Raw genomic sequence first — 20489 nt, 5'->3', positions numbered from 1 at the left:
AGTATTTCTTAAACTTTAATCATTCTCCACTAAAGAAGAAATAGAAGAAGACCTTAGAATATGGAAAGATCTCCCATGCTCTTGGATAAGTAGAATTAATATTGTCAAAATGGCCACTACTCAAAGCCCTATACAGATTCAATATGATTCCAATTAAAATCCCAACGTTATTCCTTATAAAAATAGGAAAAGCAAGCATGAATTCATTTGGAAAAAAAAGAAATGCAGGATGGCCAAAGCAATCCTTAGCAAGAAGAGTGAAGCAGGAGGCATCACAATACCCGACTTGAAACTATACTACAGAGAAAACAGCATTGTATTGGCACCAAAATAGACATGTAGACCAATGGTACAGAATAGAAGACAAGACAAACCCACATAAATACATTTATATGATACTAGACAAAGGCACCAAAAACATACATTGCAGAAAAGATAGCCTCCTCAACAAATGGTGCTGGGAAATCCATATACATCAAAATGAAACTAAACCACTATCTCTCACCATGCACAAAACTCAACTCAAAATGGATCAAGAACCTAGGAATTAGACCAGAGACCCTGTGCCTAACAGAGGAAAAAGTAGGCCCAAATTTTTATCTTGTTAGATTAGGCCTTGACTTCCTTAACAAGACTCCTAAAGCACAAGAAATAAAATCAAGAATCAATAAATGGGATGGATTCAAACCAAAAAGCTTCTTCTCAGCAAAAGAAACAATTAGGTGAATTTGGGAGCAAATTTTTACCACTTACACATCAGATAGAGCACTAATCTCTAGGGTATATAAAGAACTCAAAAAGCTAAACACACACACACCAAAAAAAAAAACACAAATAGTCCAATTAATAATTGGCCAAGTATCTGAATAGACATCTCTCAGAAGAAGATACACAATTGATCAACAAATAAATTTAAAAAATTCAATATCTCTAGTAATTGAGAAATGCAAGTTAAAACTACTCCAAGATTTCATCTTACTCCAGTCAGAATGGCAGTTATCAAGAATACAAACAACAATAAGTGTTGGAGAGGATGTGAGTGAAAAGGTACACTCATACATTGCTGGTGGGACTGCAAATTGGTGCAGCCAATCTGGAAAGCAATATGGAGATTCCTCAGAAAACTTAGAATGGAACCGCTATTTGACCCAGCTATCCCACTCCTCAGTTTATACCCAAAGGACTTTAAAACAGCATACTCCAGTGACACAGCCATGTCAATGTTTACAGCAGCTCAATTCATAATAGCTAAACTATGGAAACAACTTAGATGCCCTTCATTAGATGAATGGATAAGGAAATGTGGTATATATACAAAATTGAATATTGCTCAGCATTAAAAGACAATAAAATTATGGCTTTTGCAGGTAAATGGATGAAGTTGGAGAATATCATGCTAAGTGAAGTAAGCCAGTCCCAACAAAACAAAGGCCAAATATTCTCTCTGATAAGTGGATGCTGATCCATAATGGAGGGTGGGGTGGGGGGAGAATGAAGGAATTTGGATATGCATATATGATCACTACTACCTCTGATTGGGCCAAGGAAAGGGAGGAAGCGGAGGAGGCATAGGGGGTAGGAAAGAAGGTGGAATGAGAGAAACATCATTACCCTAGGTAATGTATGACTGAACATGTGGTGTGACTCTACATTATGTAGTCTACACGATGAGAATCTACTCTACATCGTGTAGAGAGAAATGAAAAGTTGTGCTCCATTTGTGTACAATGAATTGAAAAGCTTTCTGCTGTCATGTATAACTGATTAGAACTAATAAAAAATAAATTTAAAAAAAGGAACAAAAAAACCTTTAATGGTTCTCATATTACTGTCATAATTACTGCTATATTTTCACTTTTATGTACTGAATACATTTCAATTAATTTTTCCTTTTTAAAATTAAATTTAGTTTTAAAGGAAATACAGTATTATCAAATAGACTGGACACCAAAATCATTTGCCATAAATACACAGTAAGTGGAAAAATACATTCAATAAAACAAAGTGATCTCGAGTTAGATACTGTTGTCTACTGATATGCCTGAGTATGAGATCCTAGCTGCTTCTCCTAACAGAGTAAATCAGCACACATTACTAATATATGCAAATTAGCATCATCAGCTTTAAACAGAAAGATTGATGAGATGACTAAAAGAGAACTCAGCAAATTTCTCACTGGGCTTTTCCAGTGACATTTAACATTGGGCTAGGTTTTTCATCTAAAATAATTTCCTAGGACCAATAATTATTTTGAACTTCATTACAATACAAATCCCAACATATTTTGCAAAATATTGCAAAATGATTTGGAAACTTCCTGAAGGATCTCTTTTACGTCTATTTTAGTCACAGAATCTCAAAAGGAATCTTGTTTCTCTCAAGACATACTCCAATATGCCTATTAACTAGTAGCAGGCAATAGTAAGCTGGCAGACATGAACTTATTATCTAAAAAAATTGTCTTCAGAAGGCAAATATTGGGTAGATGAATTAGTACTGATCTAGAAAACATAATCAAATTCAATTATATACTATCTTCTTTGACCTTAAATACATCAGTAAAGCACTCAGATATGTTTTTAATCCACAGAAAGATGGTGGCAGATGCTTCCTCCCCATGGGGTGGGTGGAAGGATAAAATGAGAGACACTGGCATAACACTCAGTACATGACAGTTGGCTCAAAAGTTACAGGTAACCTTTACTTTATTACAACTGATAAAACATCCAGGTGTTTTTATCTTGATAAAAAGAATTAAAAGTTGTTTCCTTTTACTAATCCAGGAGAACTATTATTCATTTTTCAATAAACCTTGGAAACTAAAACTAAACCAGTGGTTGTGCTTATGAAGATCTGAACCCCATAAAAAGTTTAAAAACCTGGGTGACTGGTTAATTAGTTGGTCCAAAACAAAGTCCCTAAACTGCAGAACAAAAATTATCAAGGCAAATATTATTGGTACATAAATTATTTCTCACATGAATAATATCTGAATATACTTTATAATGGCTTGAAATAAATTTAGCGATCCTTTCTTCATGCACGGGCTGAAGTATTTACTAAATAAATAAATGTCTAAGATTACAGTGCCATCTAGAGGCAAAGAAAATTAAGAGCAAATTTCATTCCTTTCATTTTTTCTAATAGCTACTCATCATTACAAGAAAACTAGGATTTTAGTAATTTATATAACTCATTTTCTAATTACATTTTATAGGATATAACTTATGTTATAAAGTAAAGTTTAAACATTTTTTCTAATAAAAAATTTTACTACCTGAAAACTATTATTTAATTCTCAATAAACACTGAAAGTGTTGTTGGCATTCTATAATTTGTCAATAAATAAATCTCAAAACAAAAAATTGGATATTATGTTATCATTATTTCTTTGCTTTATTTATAAGATTATCCATGTCTTCTTGTTTAAGAAATAATTTTATGGTCTTCTACACTGTAATCTTATTTCACTCTTCATCAGAGCCAATCCAATTTGGACTGTATGAACATTCCTTCCCTTTCCACATCTCTGTGGTCCATAGGAAGTCACAAAATTTTGATTATTAACATTTTCTATTGCCTTCAAAATTCTCTTTTTCAGATTTCCAGAATCATTTATGTGATTTTGTAAATTTCTGATGACAATATCAAAGTGATTCCGTTTGAGCTGTCCAAGTCTAAGGGACATTCATTCTTTTCAATTTTTTTTCCAATATTTGTCAACCTCCCTGAAGTCAGTTTTCTACAACCACTGCTCAACAGGTGACAGTTTTCTTGTCTTTAAGGCCTGCATAACTAAAATCCGAAGGAATCACTCCAAGTTTAATAGCTGAAAAATCTACCACTTCAAACATCTCCAGATTTTCCTTTCATAGGGTAAAAGCTGTATGTATAACTTTGTTTTCCTGCTTTTATTCAAGAAGATACCTTTTCCTGTACCATGTGTGTGTTTTGTTTTTGTTTGTTTGTTTGTTTTGTTTTGTTTTTCAAAAACACATCTCACGACATTTAGATACCCAGCACTGTAATTCTGTTCAGGAAAAGATTTGGTTTCTACAAGCTTTCCAAACTTCTGTTGACAAAATGATAGCTTTTCTGTGGTCTTTGTATCAGGCTTACAGGTAATTTGGGAATTTTCTTTCTTTGCATCCAAATATTTTAAAAAGTCAAGTGATTCTTCTTCTTCGGATATCAAAGATTTATACTCAAGATTTGGTTTATAACAATTTCACTGTTTTCTCCTACACGGAGAAGAGCGGTGTAACTGAATCATAAGGGTCGTCCTGCTCTTAGTTTCTGAGGACCCTCCCTACCATTCCCATCACCAACCACCTATAAGGGGAACAGACACACTCCATCCAGGGGAATCCCTCCTTCGTGTCAAGGAGGCGGCTCACGATACACTTATCGGACTTTCCTCCCCTAAAAACCCAGCCTGCCATTCTGCCTTTGCTTTCTGAAGCAGGAAAGCCCAGAGTTCTAAGTTCTCTGCCCTGGCCCAGCCCCAGTTGTGTTTTCCCAGCCAATGCCCCTTGCAGTCAGCCTTGCTGACAGTCAGCCTTTTGTCGTCGGGCTCAGAGCACTTTCGGTTTCAGAATCTTGTAAAGAGCATGAAGTGCGCAACTCCAGCCCCAACTCCTGGCGTCTGGCGTGGTGTTCCAGTGCGTACCGGTGAGTGACAGAAGGGCCAGGGGCGTTAGAGACCCATCCCTGGGCAAGGAGAAGATCCTAGCCTGGCCTTCACCCAGGTCATCCGGGGCGCCTTCTCTGAAGCTGCAGATTGAAAGTCAGAAACTCCCGCAGGAAAACCGGAAGGATAAATGGTCTCTCCTCCTGCTGAGTTCCCAACTGAACCTGAGAGACACACAGCTGCAGGCGCCTGGTCCTGCCTTTGGAAGTCTGCACCAGGCTAGCAGCACTGAGACCTGAGGCAGCTGCAGTGCTGAGGCTGGTAGTGAGGACAGGGGACCAGGGGAGACAAGTTTTGGAAACCTGAGGCCACCCCTGGAAGGTGGGATCTCAGGACAGGGGATTGAGCAGAGTAAACAAGAGAACCCCAGAAGGCAGTACCATCTCTGGGTTTACAGAAATAGCTTATTGGGCAATCACAGCTGTCACCTTGCTTAGAGCAGGTCCCAGAGAAGGGCAGCAGGACTGCAACAAGACAAAGTCACTGCACAGACTCCTGGCTTCTCTGCTTGCCTCTTGCCTGACCCTGCTGGCCCTGGACCTCACCATGGTGGGTGTTCATGCCTCAGCACAGCTCCCACCTACTGGCCTTATTTTCTCACCTCTCCTCTCTCCTCAGGGAGTCACAGCCTGACTTCTGCCTTACCTCTTCTCTGTGCTTTTTTTTTTCCTCAAATTATTGGGAAATCAATTTATTGTCATCTTGATTTGGAGATGTGTAGCTTTCATTTTTAGAAAATTACAAAAATAAGTGAAACAGCAATTCCTTTTCCAGATTCATATAATACTTTTTTTTTTGCATTTCATGTACTAAAATATCTGTTTCTCTGTACTTTTAAAATCCCCAGTCTCCAGTTCAAAATCCTAGCACCCTTTATTTATCTGAGATTTTCCCCCTAATCGATGGAGCTCTTGCTGTTTCCTGAGCATACTTCCAGGTGCTTAGACTCAGGATGCCAGGCGCCTTTCCTGCAGAGAGCAGCCAGTCTTGGGGGTCCAACAATGGATGAGGCAAGGAACTACAATAAGGAGTGATGAGTCAGAGTCAGGGAGGAGGGAGATCTAGAATAGACATCAGAGGTCTCCTGGTGCTGAGCCTAGGAAGGAAAGGTGAGTGATTTGAGCCTGGTGACAGGGATGGTGTAGGGAGCCTTTTAAGTTGGTTATCAATGTTTGCCAAGGCTCAGAGGTGATGGGGGGATCAGAGAGGGTAGAGGTGGAGGCTGGGAGAGGTAGGAGGCTGGAGCAGGGGATGGGGCCAGGCAGATGGGAAGCCATTTAGAAAAGGCATTTTTGAGCTTATCCCTAGGGTCACTGGAGTTTTAATGGAGAGCTCATAGGATCAAGAGAGCACTTCTCTCTCAGGATGCTGTGTGTCCATCTGGGGTCCTGACATTCTGAGCCCATGTTCTGAGGCTCCCCAGCCCACTTGAATTGCATTTTAGTGAACAGGGGCTATTGCAATGGAGAGAGAGCTCAGGGGCAGGGAGGTCAGAGGCTCTGGAGAGGAGCCAGGTGGTCTGGACTAGGCACAGGGTCACAGGGGCTGGAGATGTGTAAAGGGGTAGAAAGATTTGGGAGGGGTCTGAAGGCAGGCCTGGACAATAGGTTTGGGGGGTCCTTGAAGAAATGGGAAGGAGTCAGGGAGGTTTCCCAAGGTTTAAGGCCAGCCCCTGGTGAGGGAGGGTCTTACTGCTTAGAGCTGCCCACTGGTGTTTTCACTCCACCTCCTCTGGCTTCACACCTACCACTCCCTGCTCTTGCTTTGACCTGTCACCTGCTGTTCTTCCTGCATGCTTTTCTGCTCTCCCTTGCTTGCCAGTGTGCTGTTCTACAGAGACCAGCTCCTTCCTCACGTGCATAATCTACTCCCATGTCTGTTGCTGGCACTAATAATCGAAGTTTCTGAATTCATAAGATAAATGAAAGCCAAGCAGAGAGCACACACAGTGTCCTCAGCCCCATTTCATTGTGTTTCTCTGTCTTCTTTGCCCCCAGACCCTGGATCATGGATTCTCTTTCAAAAGCAAATGGCACCTTTGCCATCCAGGTTTTGAAGACGCTGTGTCAAGACAGACCTTCACAAAATGTGTTTTTTTCTCCCCTGAGCATCTCCTCTGCCCTGGCCATGGTCCTCCTGGGGGCAAAGGGCAACACCAAGGTCCAGATGGCTCAGGTAAGCTTTCCTGTCACCCAGCAGGAGGAACTAGTCTGCAAGGGTTGTCTCCTGTCTCTTCCTTCAGTTTTTCCAGAACTGGTGAGGAAGGAGGGGTGAGCCTGGTCCATTTCAGGGAGGGGGTGCAGAGGAAGGAGGGGAGAGAGACGAGAAGTCTCCTCCAGTGACATTTTTATTTTTGTCGGCAGGCATGAATAATTTCCCCAATTAATAATCTGAAGAATTTCTCAGAACTTTCTCAGAACTTTGCCTGGCAGTTTATTTAGAAAATGAAGCTCAGAGCTGGGGGAGTAGCTCTGTGGTAAAGCATGCGCCTAGCATGCACTGAATCACATGCACAGACCATGAAAACAGGAGTAGTTTAGTTGAAGGAAGCATTCAGTGAACATCTGGAAATGATTAAGAACCAGTTCCTGCCTCTGAAGGTTTTGCCTGGTGGGGTTGGGGGGATGGGGGGTTGGGATGGGGGTAGTAAGACACAGGTGCCTGAGAAAAAGTCTAAAAGCTTGTGTCATTGTTGAGCTCTACCCTTGCTCACACTTTTGGGCGCTGATGACGCAGTGTGACTTTCTGTTTCCTGGAGGGCCCTTTTCAGTAATGACTGCTCATTTTAATAATTCCGCTGTTCTGATGAAGGAGTGAAGGTTTATGCATAGAGGAAGTTCTCTCTGCTTATGTCTTGGGATCTTTTTCTAGGTTTTACACGCACTGAGAGACGCTTCCCAACAAAGTGTGAATTAGGAATTGCCAAATGAAAGGGAAGAAATAAGAACCGATGGTCAATGGGTATTAAGTCACAGTAGGATAGGAGCAGGATGTTCTGGTGGCCACTGCACAGGAGGGTGACTATAGAAAACCATGATGTAGTGTTTATTACAAAAAGGAGATCCACATGCCTCCAGGGTTCAACTGAATAATAACCAAGTGCTCGTGACACGAAGCTGCTTATAACCAGCAGGGCCACTGTAAGGCTGCAGAAATCTTCTTAAAGGTTCTTGGTTTTCCTTTGTATTATAAGTGGTAAACAGCCATTATAAAAATCTTTTTTTCTTTTTATTATTTGTTCTTTGTGGACATACAAGACTGTAGAGTGTATTTTGACATAATATACGTACATGGAGTATAACTTATTGTAACGGGGATCCCATTCTTGTGGTTGTAAATGATTTGAGGTTTCACTGGTAGTGTATTCGTATATGAACATAGGATATTTATATCCAATTTATCCTCCTGTCATTCCTATTCCCATCCCTTCTCCCTTCCCTTCATTCCTCTTTGTCTACTCCACTGAACTTCTATTCTTCCCTCCACCCCATCATTGTGTGTGAGCATCCACATATCAGAGAGAACATTTAGCCTTTATTTTTTGGTGATTGGTTTATTTCACTTAGCATGGTAATCTCCAGATCCATCCATTTACTGGCAATAATCATAAAATCATTCTTTTCTATGGCTGAGTAATATTCCATTGTGTATATATACCACCTTTTCTTTATCCATTCATCTGTCGAATGCCATCTAGGTTGGTTTCATAGCTCAACTATGGTGAATTGGACTGTTTTAAACATTGATGTGGCTGCATCACTGTAGTATGCTGACTTTAAGTGCTTTGGGTATAGACCATGGAGTGGAATGACTGGGTAGAGACCAAGGAGTGGGATAACTGGATCAAATGGTGGTTCCATTCCAAGTTTTCTGAGGAATCTACATACTGCTTTCCAGAGTGGTTGCACCAATTTGCAGTCCCGCCAGTAATATATGAGTGTACCTTCCCCCACACACACATCCTTGCCACCATTATGAAAGTCTTAAAAAAGAAAACTAGAAAAGAAAAAGTCCCTGAGGACCCACTCTGAGGAGACAGCCATCTGAGAATGTGAAGTATTTTCTTCTAGTTTCATGTCCTCTTTTTGGCTTTAAATTTTACACTTGATGATCAATGGTATCTTCATGTTCACAAATATTCTTCAATTAATGGGAGGATTCATTGAGATGATTCATCTAAAGCAAATGTTCAACATGAATTAGCTGTTACTATAATAGTGATATCACAGTCTCAGGTCAAATCGCTTTCAGTTTTCAGTTTTCAATTGTGATAAAATACACACATAATTTGCCACCTAAATAATTTTTAAACCTACAATTCAGTGGCATTTGTTCTGTTTCTTGACAGATTTTCTTCTCAATAATCTATAAACTTTATTAAATGAATTTAATTGCTTTTTATCTTTTTCTATAAGGCAGTGTGTAGGTCGTATATGAGAAATATAGCTGTTGAATATTAGAAAAAAAAATATTTCCAAAGATCATCTAAGCCATTTAAAAATTTTATCTTTCATTGTTTCTTCTTTGTATGTTTACACTTTTGGGGAGGGCGGATTTTTAAAATTAAAATGTATTTTTAAATGATACACAGAAACATGAAAATTTTACACATTTGTGGGGTAACTATGTGATGTTTTAACATTGTGTAATGTTCAAACCAAGGTAAGCAGATCTATTACCTCAAATGCTTATCATTTCTTTGAGGTGAAAGCATAGAACATTCTTTCTTTTAATTTCATAACACATTCTTCTCACTTATAGTCACCTACTGTACTTCAGCTACCAGAACCTCTTGTTCCTAGTGGTAACTCAATGCCCATTGACCAAGCTTTCTCCATGTTCGTATCTCTGGGCTTTTATGTGGTGATTCATAATTTACACTTTGATGATCTAGTTTTCATTATTTTAACATTTCCTCTGTATCCATTTCTGTGTAATTTCTTTTTCATTTATAACTTTCCTTGTGGGTAATTTTTAAAATTTTTTTCTTTATCTTTTTCAATAGCTGATGTCTATTTTATGTGGATACGTGTGCTTTCTTTGAAAGAACCAGTTCTTAGGCTCATTATCTATTTTATATTTTCCCCTAAATTACTTAGGGGAAATTTTTCAGCACCTTTTCTAACATCATGAGTTGGAAGTTTTGTTATTTCATTATTTCCTTAGTAATATGAAAACAATGCTGTTTTTACTATCTTTGGTCTGGTAATATAATATTTATTTTGATTATTTTCTAAATCATCTGTCATATATTTAGAATAGTAACTTAAATAACTCTTTAGAATCATTTATTTAGAAGAGAATTACTTATTTAGAATAAACAACTTGTTATTTGGCTGTTACATAGAGAAGTTATTTCTTTAGAAAGTGTTTTCAATAATTACTTAGTAGGTTGAAATTCCACATTGTTGGTATTTTATTTGTAGTGCTATTAACTTTAAGTTTACTACATTGAGCTCCTTGAATATAAACTGTGTCAACTGTGTAATTTGTAATTTTAGAGTCAATTGAAACTTTTCATGGCCTAGTATGTGACAATTGTTTTGAAGTATTAAAGAATCTTATATCATCTCTCAAGAGTACTGTTGAAGAACTCATGTATTCTAGCTGGGGATTGGTTCAGTGGTAGAGCAATTGCCTGGCATGGGTAAGGTCCTGGATTCAATTCCCAGCACAGCAATAAATAAATAAATCTTTTAAAATACAAATAAATAAATAAATAAAACTGTAAAAAAAGGAATTCTGTTCTTATTAATCATAACAATTATTTTACACTTTCATTTCTTTTCAAAGATTATTGTTATAACCTGTCCAATTTTTTTTTTTTTTGGATTTTTGTGTTTTTAACCGCATATTTTTTTGTACAATAAATTATAGAGGCTAGTTTTTCTCTATTTCTGACACATTTATGCTCTCCCTGGGATGAAAGACTTAAGAATAGTCCCTTTTCTGAACCTCTCTTGCCCCCTTTTAATTTTTTCCTAATGCTCATCTATAAACTATGCAGCGAGCTCCATGCAGGTGCAAAACCCGTATCTTTTACTCACCATTTTCCTGGCCCTTATCTCCACACACCCCACCAGTGTCACTTCTCAATGTGAACAACTTCCCATCAAAGGATGAATTTTATGGAATATTTGAGGAAAAAAATTGCTTGCAAATTCTTATTGAGACCAAAATTCAGAGTTTTCTTGCTTTCCTTCACAGGCAATGTCTTTAAACACAGAGGAAGACATCCATAAGGGCTTCCAGATGCTTCTCACCCAAGTGATTAAGCCTAACTCAAAGTACTTTCTTAGAATAGCCAACAGGCTCTTTGGAGAGAAGACCTGTGATTTCCTCTCAGTAAGTTGAGTCAGCAGAACAATAAAAGTTGTATTTAAAATACCTGGTGATATACAACCCAAAAGAGAGACCCTAGAGACCAGGCAGGATGGCACACTGGGGAGCCTGAGGCAGGAGGCTGGTGAGATTGAGAACAGCTTGGCCTCAATAGGACCCTTGTCTTAAAAATAAAATGGAAAAAGGTCTTGGGACATAGCTGCTTGATGGAGCATTTGCCTAGCATGCTGAAGGCCCTGGGCTCAATCCCCAGGACTCCAAAAAAAAAAAAAAAAAGGAACAGAACCCTAGATAACTTGAGAAATACATGGCAAACTTTATTTTTTATAAAGACCCAAATTCTATAATCATACCTTGTATTATTTCAAATTATGCCACATCTAAAATTTTATTGCATTTCATTATTCATCTGTGGTTACTCAGGGAACAGGACATACCTCCTTACAAACCTCAATATTTTATCAACTAGTAGCTTAAAATTTCATTAGGTTTAAGAGATATTCCTGTTCTTTTTAATTAAAAAAATACATATATATATCCAGCATTCAGAATGTTTTGAAGCTCACTGACATTTTTTATTTAGCAACATGGCCTCACTGAACACTTTTCTCTCCAAAGACATTTAAGGAGTCCTGTCTTCAGTTCTACCATTCGAAGCTGGAGCGGCTGTCCTTTGCCAAAGCTACAGAGAAGTCCAGGAAGCATATAAACACCTGGGTCTCAAAAGAGACAAAAGGTCAGAATTATGAGTTAATTTACCCCCCTCCCACCCCAGCTCTCTCCTCCTCTCCTCTCTCCTCTCCCTCTCCTCCTGACTGCTAATGTCACTGGTGTTGCAGGAGGTCAGAGCAAGGTTGCCTGGCTGAGCCTCATGGTGTGTGTGAACCTTAATGGCTCACAGAAGACCTGATCAATGCTCAGGTTTTCAAAACCAGAGGATCAATGCTGTCTGTTCTCCTAGGATGAAAGTGACTGATAAAAGTGTCAAAAAAAAAAAAAAAAACTCCTCATAGGCCAGACTTTACATTAGAACATACTGTCACTGGCCTGTAATGTTCACATGGCAGCTGACTGTCCTCTCTGGGGGAAGATCAGTGGCCAGCTCTTCTCCAAGTCATGCCCTTGGCCCTCCTCTTCCTGGCGTCAGTTTGGACTGCATTCCTCCCACTTTTACATGTGAACCTGACTTCTACTGCTTCTTTCCTATCTCTCACTTAAGTGCCCTTCATTAGACTGAGAAGCCTCAACTTGATTAGTCAACCACGGAGCCTCTCCCAGCATAGATCAACTCCACACACTGAAAACACTCTCCGAGTGGAGTAAAAACTACACATTCTAACCTTGGTGCTCAAGATCAATGATGGTTTGATGTTTGAACCATTCACACACTTATGTACTACTAGGAACATCCCTATTTCTGCTAACAAATGAGATAGTAAAAAATACAGGTAATTATTTCCACTATTTCTTTTTGGAATCTTTATGTCTTGTGCCCTTTTGAGGCAGCAAATTAGCAGGTAATACTCTTATTTCTTGGAAACATACCTTTTGATATCCAGGGTAAGAAGGAAGTACCTTCACCTACCCAAATCATTGTCTGTTCCAGGGATACCAGGAGGATGCAATCATAATATCTCTTCCAATAGTTTCCAGAAACTCCTCCTGTGCCCCTTATGTGGAGCCATCCATTCCGGCTGCCTCTGGAATGTTGCCAGGTAGCTGTACAGTGTTAGAACCAGGCCTGACCACAGGACCTTAGACCTGACACTGCTCTTACCCACAGCAGGTAACATCAGCTCCTACCCAGCCCCTCTCTCCTTTCCTACTTGTCTTCTCCAACCTGGTGTCAAGTTTCTGCTTTGTCCCAACCTGCTTTCCCTCCAGTGACTTAGAAGTCTTTCACCATCTTCAACTTGGTGGCTCTTCTAGTGTCTGTCATAACTGAGATTTTTGACTTTTATACATATCATCCAAACTCAGCACAATTGAAAACAATGTTTGGATCTCCAAGACATCGTTCTCATGCTTAATTCACCACGGATTCAGAAAAAGCAACTGACAGAGTTTGTACTTGTTTTGAAAGGTAAAATTCCAGACTTGCTACCAATGAACTCTATTGATAAGCAGGCCAGGCTGGTTCTTGTCAATGCCATCTACTTCAAAGGAACATGGAATGAGCCATTTGTCAAATCATGCACTTGTGAAATGCCTTTTAAAATAAACCAGGTAAGGAAAAACTTTAAAAAAAAAATCATGCTTGTCTGATGAAAAAATTCAATAGAAAAGGTTAACTTCATAAGGTATAAGTGGTTAAAAATAATTTCAAACTTAACATCTATCTGAATGAATTTTTAATTTATTAGAAAAATTCATATGAATAAATAATTTTCTATCTATCATGATTTGCATCTTATTACCTTTAACTGCTTCTGATTAAGTCTCATGCATATATTGGTTTAACCTCATTCTGGAAACAAAAAAAATTTCTGTAGACACAAGTTACCTAGATGGAAAGCAGAACAATGTGAGATATATATATATATAAATATATATATATATATATATATATATATATATAATACTATATACACATATATATCTCACACATAAGGCAAGGTACAAAGAGGGAATATGATGTCACATTTCTATAGTCGTGGTTTTGTTTTTGTGATATTCGCAGTGCTGTTGATCAACCCCAGGACTTGTGCATGTTAAGCAAACCCTGAATCACCATGCTACAACCCAGCCTTTTATTTATTTTTATTTTTAATTTTTTTGGTACCAGGGATTGAACTCAGGGACACTCAATCCTTGAGCCACATCCCCAACCCTATTTTGTGCTTTATTTAAAGACAGAGTCTCACTGAGTTGCTTAGTGCCTCACCATTGCTGAGACTGGCTTTGAACTCATGATCCTCCTGCCTCAGCATCTCGAGCCTCTGGGATTACAGGCATGCACCACCATACCCAGTCATTCCAGCTTTTTAATCAATTATTTTAAAAATTAAAATAAACTTTCATTTGAATTGTTGTTAGTACTAACTTATCATTATTAATTCAGCATCTGTTGCTTTCTACTATTAAAAATGAGTGGCAAAGGCCTTTGTTGACTGTGAAGTATAACTTCAATTAAAGTAGAACTGAGAGTAGTTTGCCAAATCCAATAATACCTTAAAATATAATTTAATGCAATGAGGAAACTTGTATGCATTAAGCCTTCCCCTTTATAAGGCATGTTTCAGATAACTATTTATGACTTTCTAGCAGCACTGGACCACAGCAGGGTTGAATTTTCTTGTCTCTTTTTGTACTGTTTTAAATTTGTGCTCATCTGTTCATTCCTCTCAGAAGGAGGAAAGACCCGTGCAGATGATGTGTCAGGAAGCCTATTTTAACATCGGCTACGTGAATGAGGTGCAGATACAGGTGTTGGAGCTGCCCTACGCCGGCAAGGAGCTGAGCATGATCATTCTGCTCCCGGACGATGGTGTGGATCTCAGCTCGGTGAGTCAGGAGGGGCTGCAGTCCTTTGCACTCAGAATTTCTGTGGGAGGATTCCAGTTATATCCTGTGCGCCTTTTCACCGGATCTCCAATCCATCAGCTTAAAATGGCCCATCCCTCTTCTTGCTTCCTTGTGGTATGATCCCTATATTGAGAAAGTCACCATCCTCTCAATGGGGGGGGGTAGTGCACTGTGATACCCTAAGAGATCTCTGTGCACACAGTGGCCTCCATGGGCTCTCCCTCTCTCCAGCTCCCTAACTATGATGAAGAACTAAGCCTCGTTCTAACCAACAAATACCACTAGATGAGCACCATCCACTGGGCGTGGACACCTGTCAGAATGACACATCCACAGTGGATGGATAAGGAGGGGCAGCCACAGTCTTCCTGCAGGGAAGTCACATAGGGGATAGCACGTGGGGGGTGGACAGGTCAGAGCCCTCACAAGCTTCCGAGCAGCTGAAGGAGCCACCCATCCTGTGTGGACAGTCAACATGGAATGTTCATGCAAATGTCTGTGTGTCCGTTGATACCCACCATAGTCTGACTATGAACCTGTGATTCTGGTCTTTCAGGTGGAAAATAACCTGACTTTTGAGAAATTCATAGCCTGGACTGAGGCAGCTTCTTTGCAGAATACTGAAGTGGAAGTTCTCCTTCCAAGATTTAAACTGCAGGAGGATTATGAAATGAAGTCTGTGCTTCAGCGTTTGGGAATGGTTGATGCCTTTCAACGAGGCCAGGCTGACTTGTCTGCCATGTCAACTGAGACAGACCTGTGTCTGTCCAAGGTTGTGCACAAGAGTGTCGTGGAGGTGAATGAAGAAGGCACTGAGGCTGTGGCAGCCACGGGCATAGTCATTGTGGCAGACTGCTCAGCATGTATACCAACATTCCATGCTGACCACCCCTTCCTTTTCTTCATCAGGCATAACCAAACCAACACTGTTCTGTTCTGTGGCAGGTTCTCATCTCCCTAAGAGTTATACTTCCTCTGCGTGGAGAGTTGTTCTCTTTCTGTGTCCCCAAGTTTCCTCTAAAATTTATAAAGATGGGCCTTTAGCTGAACAGGGTCCTAAGCCTTCTGAACAACTTTACCAGTGTGATCTCATGATGCAGCACACTCAGCTGTCCCCATACTGCCCACTGGTTTGAACCATAGAACTAGGTCATGGCCAATAGGCTGTCCTGATTCCCTCTTGTATTAGGATGAGTGCAGTACAGATGCCATAGCATAGCTTGCAAACTTTCTCCTGATGGCTCCCGAACACATTTCCCAGTCATTTCACATGGAATGCAATTCCACCTGCTTTAGCCTGAATGCCACAGTAGTAATAAATGCTGGTCTACTATTACTACTATTCTAGTTTAAAAAAAAAAAACTTTAATGCACACTTTAATTTTATCTTTCTTTGGCTTTCACCATTCACCTGGTATATGCTAAGCACTGAATTAGACACTGGGAATACAAGGGGATAGAGTCATGGTCCTTTGACCCCTGCTTTTTTTATGTGGGTTCCCAATTCATATAGTGTTTATGACAACCAGATTGGATGGTTGTATAACTTTGAACTACTCTGTGATCCACTTGCAGCCAGGACACCTTGCCTCATGGCATTGCATTGCTCTACCTCCTACCCCAATAGTCAAATGACATTCAGCCCTCAAAGTTAAAAAACAGTTCAAACGTCACCGTCTTCAAGACATTTTCCTATTCTCCATAATCAGATATACATCTTTGAACTTTCACAATAACTGCCCATGGTAGTTGCATTATTTATTTATTAACTGTCTGTATTCTTAGTTATGACTAGGCCTTAAACTCGCCAAGGCTTATGATTATGTCCTGCATGTGTTCATGCTACTTATAGTGCAATAATAAATAATTTGAGCATATAAGACCTCTGTAATGTGTGTTTTTTAAGTGGCTGAATAGCAACAACTCTATTATTCCTTTTAGATATTTTTATCCCAATGACACTTGCATTTACACCAGTCCAATGCCATCAAAATACGTTGTGCAAAAGTATTGTGCAGACATGAGTTTTACTGTCACCCAAATTTTCATTGCCTCAAAGAAAAATCCATATCCACTAAGAAGTAAATCTTCATCCTCACCTCCCTCCGGCCACTGACAACCATGAATCTGCTTTTTGTGTCCATGGATTTACCTGTTCTGCATATTTCATGTAAATTGAATCATGAAATATATTACCTTTTGTGTCTGGCTTCTTCATTTAGTGTGATATGTTCTAGGTTGAGTCATTTTATAGCATGTATCTGTATTTTAATCCTTTTTATTCCAGTACCTGAATATGACACAATTGTTTTATTCACTCATCCAGTGGTGGGAATTTGGAATTTTGCCCCCTTGTGGTTGCTTTTAATAGTGCTGCTATGAAAGTGCATGTATGTGAATTTGCTTGAATACCTATATACACTGTTTTGTGCATATACAGATTTAGGAATGAAATTGTTGGTCATAAGGTAATTCTATTTAACATTTTTTGTGGGGGTCACTGGGGATTGAACTCAGCGGCACTCAAACAATGAACCACATCCTCAGCCCTATTTTGTATTTTATTTAGAGACAGGGTCTCATGGAGTTGCTTAGAGCTTCCATTTGCTGAGGCTGGCTTTGAACTCTCAGTCCTCCTGCCTCAGCCTCCTGAGCTGGTGGGACTACAGGCACGGTTTAACTTTTTGAAGAACCACCAACCATGTAACATTCCTACCAGCACTGTATGAGATTCCAATTTCTCTGCATATCTTTATTTCAAAATCATGAACACACTTATGGTGATTCTTTTCATGGTGTTGGATACTCTGCCTCATCCCTGGTCCAGAGCTCTGGAGCTGGCCAACCATGGACGGAGACTCTGCAACTGTGAGCCAAAAGGAAATCTCCTTCTCCTGGTCATTCTGGTCAGATATTTGGCCACAAGCAATGAAGAACTAACACAAATGTCACAGGTGATTGCAAAAAAGCCTAGGATAAGTGGCCCAGCTACATTCCTGCTCGGGGATGGGGTTGGGGGGACCCCCCTCTGGTGAGCAGAATCAATAGTTTTCCATTGCTTTTAGGATAAAGATTAAGCTCCTTTTGAAAAGCTAAACAGGTAGTTCCTGATTTAACCTTTTCTCCTGTCCCCCTTTGCCATTTCTCAATGTCAATCCTTCACTCCAGCCTTATAGAATTTTTTGCAGTTTCTGACTATTTCATACTCTGCCTTTTCTCTGGGGCTGTACAGTTGTGACCAATGATAGTTAGCTTCCCATTAGTGTGACAAAGTACTTGTGATAATCAACATAAAAGAGGAACCGCTTATCGTGGGTCACAGTTTCAGAGGTTTCAGGCATGGTTGGCCTCTTTGGTTGCTCTTGGGCCTGTGTCAGGACAGTTCATCATGGTGCCAGTAAGTGATGGAGCAAAGATGCTCACTCACTGTGGCCTGGAAAGCAAAGGAGGAGGTAGCTGGTGTCCTGAATATTCCCTTCCAAGACACACCACCAATGGCTTAACTTCCTCCACTAGGCCCCACCTCCAAAGGTTCCCCCACCTCTCAGGATGTGGACGGCAGAGTGTCAAATCAAGGGGACCACACAGGTTGCAGGCTCCTGAAGCAAGCTTCCCCTAGAAATTTCTATGAGTGTGGGGCAGGAGGGTTCTGAGACTGCCTCCTCTGTTAGCAAGCCACTGGCCTGTAATATAGTCTTAAGAACAAGTTCCTGTTAGTCCTCAAAAGGTGCTTGTGATAGTTTAACATTTCTATTAAATGCATGCATTGGATTATTTGTTAACTAAGCACAGCGGCTACTTCTTACCATCCATCATTAAGAACTTTGACAGTCTTTTCTAACTTCGACCCTTGCTTCACCATTCTGGAAAATTTTCTTTGGGGGTGATTTTTCTGTTGTTTCTATCTTAGAAGAAAAGTTGAAGTCAAGAAAATCCATGTCCAAATGATGTTAATTCTCCAAAAGCAAAAAAAAAAAAAAAAAAAGAAAGAAAGAAAGAAAAAAGAAAAAACAGCCAAACTTTGCTCCTGGTTTGGAGCCCCCCAAATCCTCAAATGGTCTTCAAACAATTATGATGACAATGGGTCCTTTCCACCAAAATATTGCTGAAACCATCATCTTGATTCTGGATTGTGAAGTCAAATTCAAATAGACTGCAAAAATGACTTCTACCACCTCCTTCTTTGCCATATTTGACATATGTGTCCCATTTTTAGCATCTGAAAAATTCATCATATGCCTCATCCACTTGTTTGAATTTTCTCTCTGCATCTTCTTTATTCTCAGGATTTTTTTTTCCTGGATGCCACATTAGTGCCAGTTTCTGCTATGCCTTTTTGATACCCATGGGTGAGGCATGTGTCTGTACACCTAGAACTTCATAGCAACACATTCTGTTTTAATCCAATTGTTGGAATGAGTTTGAGGTCACCGCTGCAGGAAGTAAGAAGGACAACAGGAAGCAGTGGGCCCCCTTGGTCTCCTCAAAGCTCCTCCCACTTTCCTGTCCCTTCCTCCTCACTTGCCATCATCTATTTAATGAACTTGTGGACAACTTGGATAATTACAATTATTTGTATTATATACTAGAGTATTATGAACGTCCTAAATATTTTCTCATATCCTTTGTATTTTTAAAAAAAAAAATCCCTGAAAATGGTGCTGTTGAGATTAAAGTTGGGCATATTCTGAAGCTTCTTTCCAAGCTGGTCTCCAAAATGTTGTACTGATTTTCGCTCCCACATACACTACCATTTACGCTACTAACTGCTGCCTGCTTTTTTTATGAACTGAGCTGCACAGTGTCCGCTCCTGGTCCTTATCTTGGACTCACAGTTCGTGACCTGTTAAAGAAACCATTCACAAAATGCTCTTACTCAAAATTTACCAAGCTGGATCATGTTCCCCCCAGGACCACATTCATTTCAAAGAACATGCTTTACAAAGTGGATTTGGCAAAAAATAAATCTACAGAACTTCGCAGCTTGTACCTAAAAGTTTTTTTTAAATTTCATTTACACCTCTAATTTTAAAAATATATTGTTTCATTTTTATTGAGGTATAATTGATGTGATAAACTTCATATTATTTAATATATACTGTCCCAAGCTGTCATGGGCTGTGTGTGGACTGTTGCACACACCAACCTCCTGAGGGGATAGGTCTGGCATTGCAAACTTCCTGTAGCACCCCCTCAGGGACTGATCACCTGAGGCAGGTGAACCTCCCCCTCCAGCTCTGCCTAAGATCTCACTCAGCCAAGATGTCCACAAGACATCACGAAGCAAGACTCTGCCCTTGAAACCTTACCCCTACATTTAATATACCCCCTTAAAGAAAATGCCGGAGCCATTTGGTCTTTGTCTAGTTTAAGAAAGTCATGTGGACTAGATCTATCAGAGGCTTTGCTTTTGTAAATCTATTTCTGAGTGTTTGTGTTTTCTTATTTGTTAATTATTGGACATATTAATATTTAGGGTGGCTTAATTATTTAAGATATTAAGATTTGGAGTGGCTATTTAGGGTGGCTTGGATTCCTCTGGGCAGAAGAATCCTCCAATGAGACACTGGCCATCTTCCCCATGAACATATACAACTTAATGAATTGTGAACGTTGTATGCTCCAGTAAAACCATCACCACCATCAAGAAAATGAGCACAATCACTACACTCAAAACAGTCCTATTTTGCAATTCCTTTTTCCATTTCTCCTTATCTCACTCCACTGCAGACATGTTTTTCCATTTTTTAGAATGTTTTTACTTTATCAGAGTGTCATTTTGTAGTTTTTAATGTATAAATATATGTGTGTGTGTGTGTGTGTGTGTGTGTGTGTGTGTGTGTGTGTTGTACATTGTTAGTCAGGTTTATTCCTAAGGATATCCTGCTTTTTGATGCTGTTATGAATGGTGTTATTTTTTATTTCAATTTCT

The 20489-nt window shown here is 39.5% G+C and overlaps 1 protein-coding gene across 2 annotated transcripts; it reads left to right on the top strand.

Moving 5' to 3' along the window:
• The first annotated feature begins 4412 nt into the window (after positions 1 to 4412).
• Positions 4413 to 16437, top strand: LOC101957374 (serpin B9). 2 transcript variants are annotated; one of them, XM_005335166.5, is made up of 7 exons: positions 4422 to 4671; positions 6688 to 6865; positions 10898 to 11035; positions 11651 to 11768; positions 13116 to 13258; positions 14381 to 14536; positions 15114 to 16437. In XM_005335166.5, the coding sequence occupies exons 1-7, from the start codon at positions 4526 to 4528 to the stop codon at positions 15516 to 15518; spliced, it is 1284 nt and encodes a 427-aa protein (XP_005335223.3). In that variant the 5' UTR covers positions 4422 to 4525; the 3' UTR covers positions 15519 to 16437. The 2 variants fall into 2 exon arrangements, with proteins under 2 accessions (XP_077876566.1, XP_005335223.3); XM_078020440.1 differs by lacking the exon at positions 10898 to 11035 and having other exon boundaries at positions 4413 to 4671.
• Positions 16438 to 20489: the final 4052 nt, after the last annotated feature.

This window comes from Ictidomys tridecemlineatus, chromosome 8 (assembly GCF_052094955.1).
Source record: "Ictidomys tridecemlineatus isolate mIctTri1 chromosome 8, mIctTri1.hap1, whole genome shotgun sequence".
Taxonomy (NCBI): domain Eukaryota; kingdom Metazoa; phylum Chordata; class Mammalia; order Rodentia; family Sciuridae; genus Ictidomys; species Ictidomys tridecemlineatus.
The sequence above is the reverse complement of the archived record's forward strand: the minus strand, read 5'-3'. Positions and strand labels throughout refer to the sequence as shown.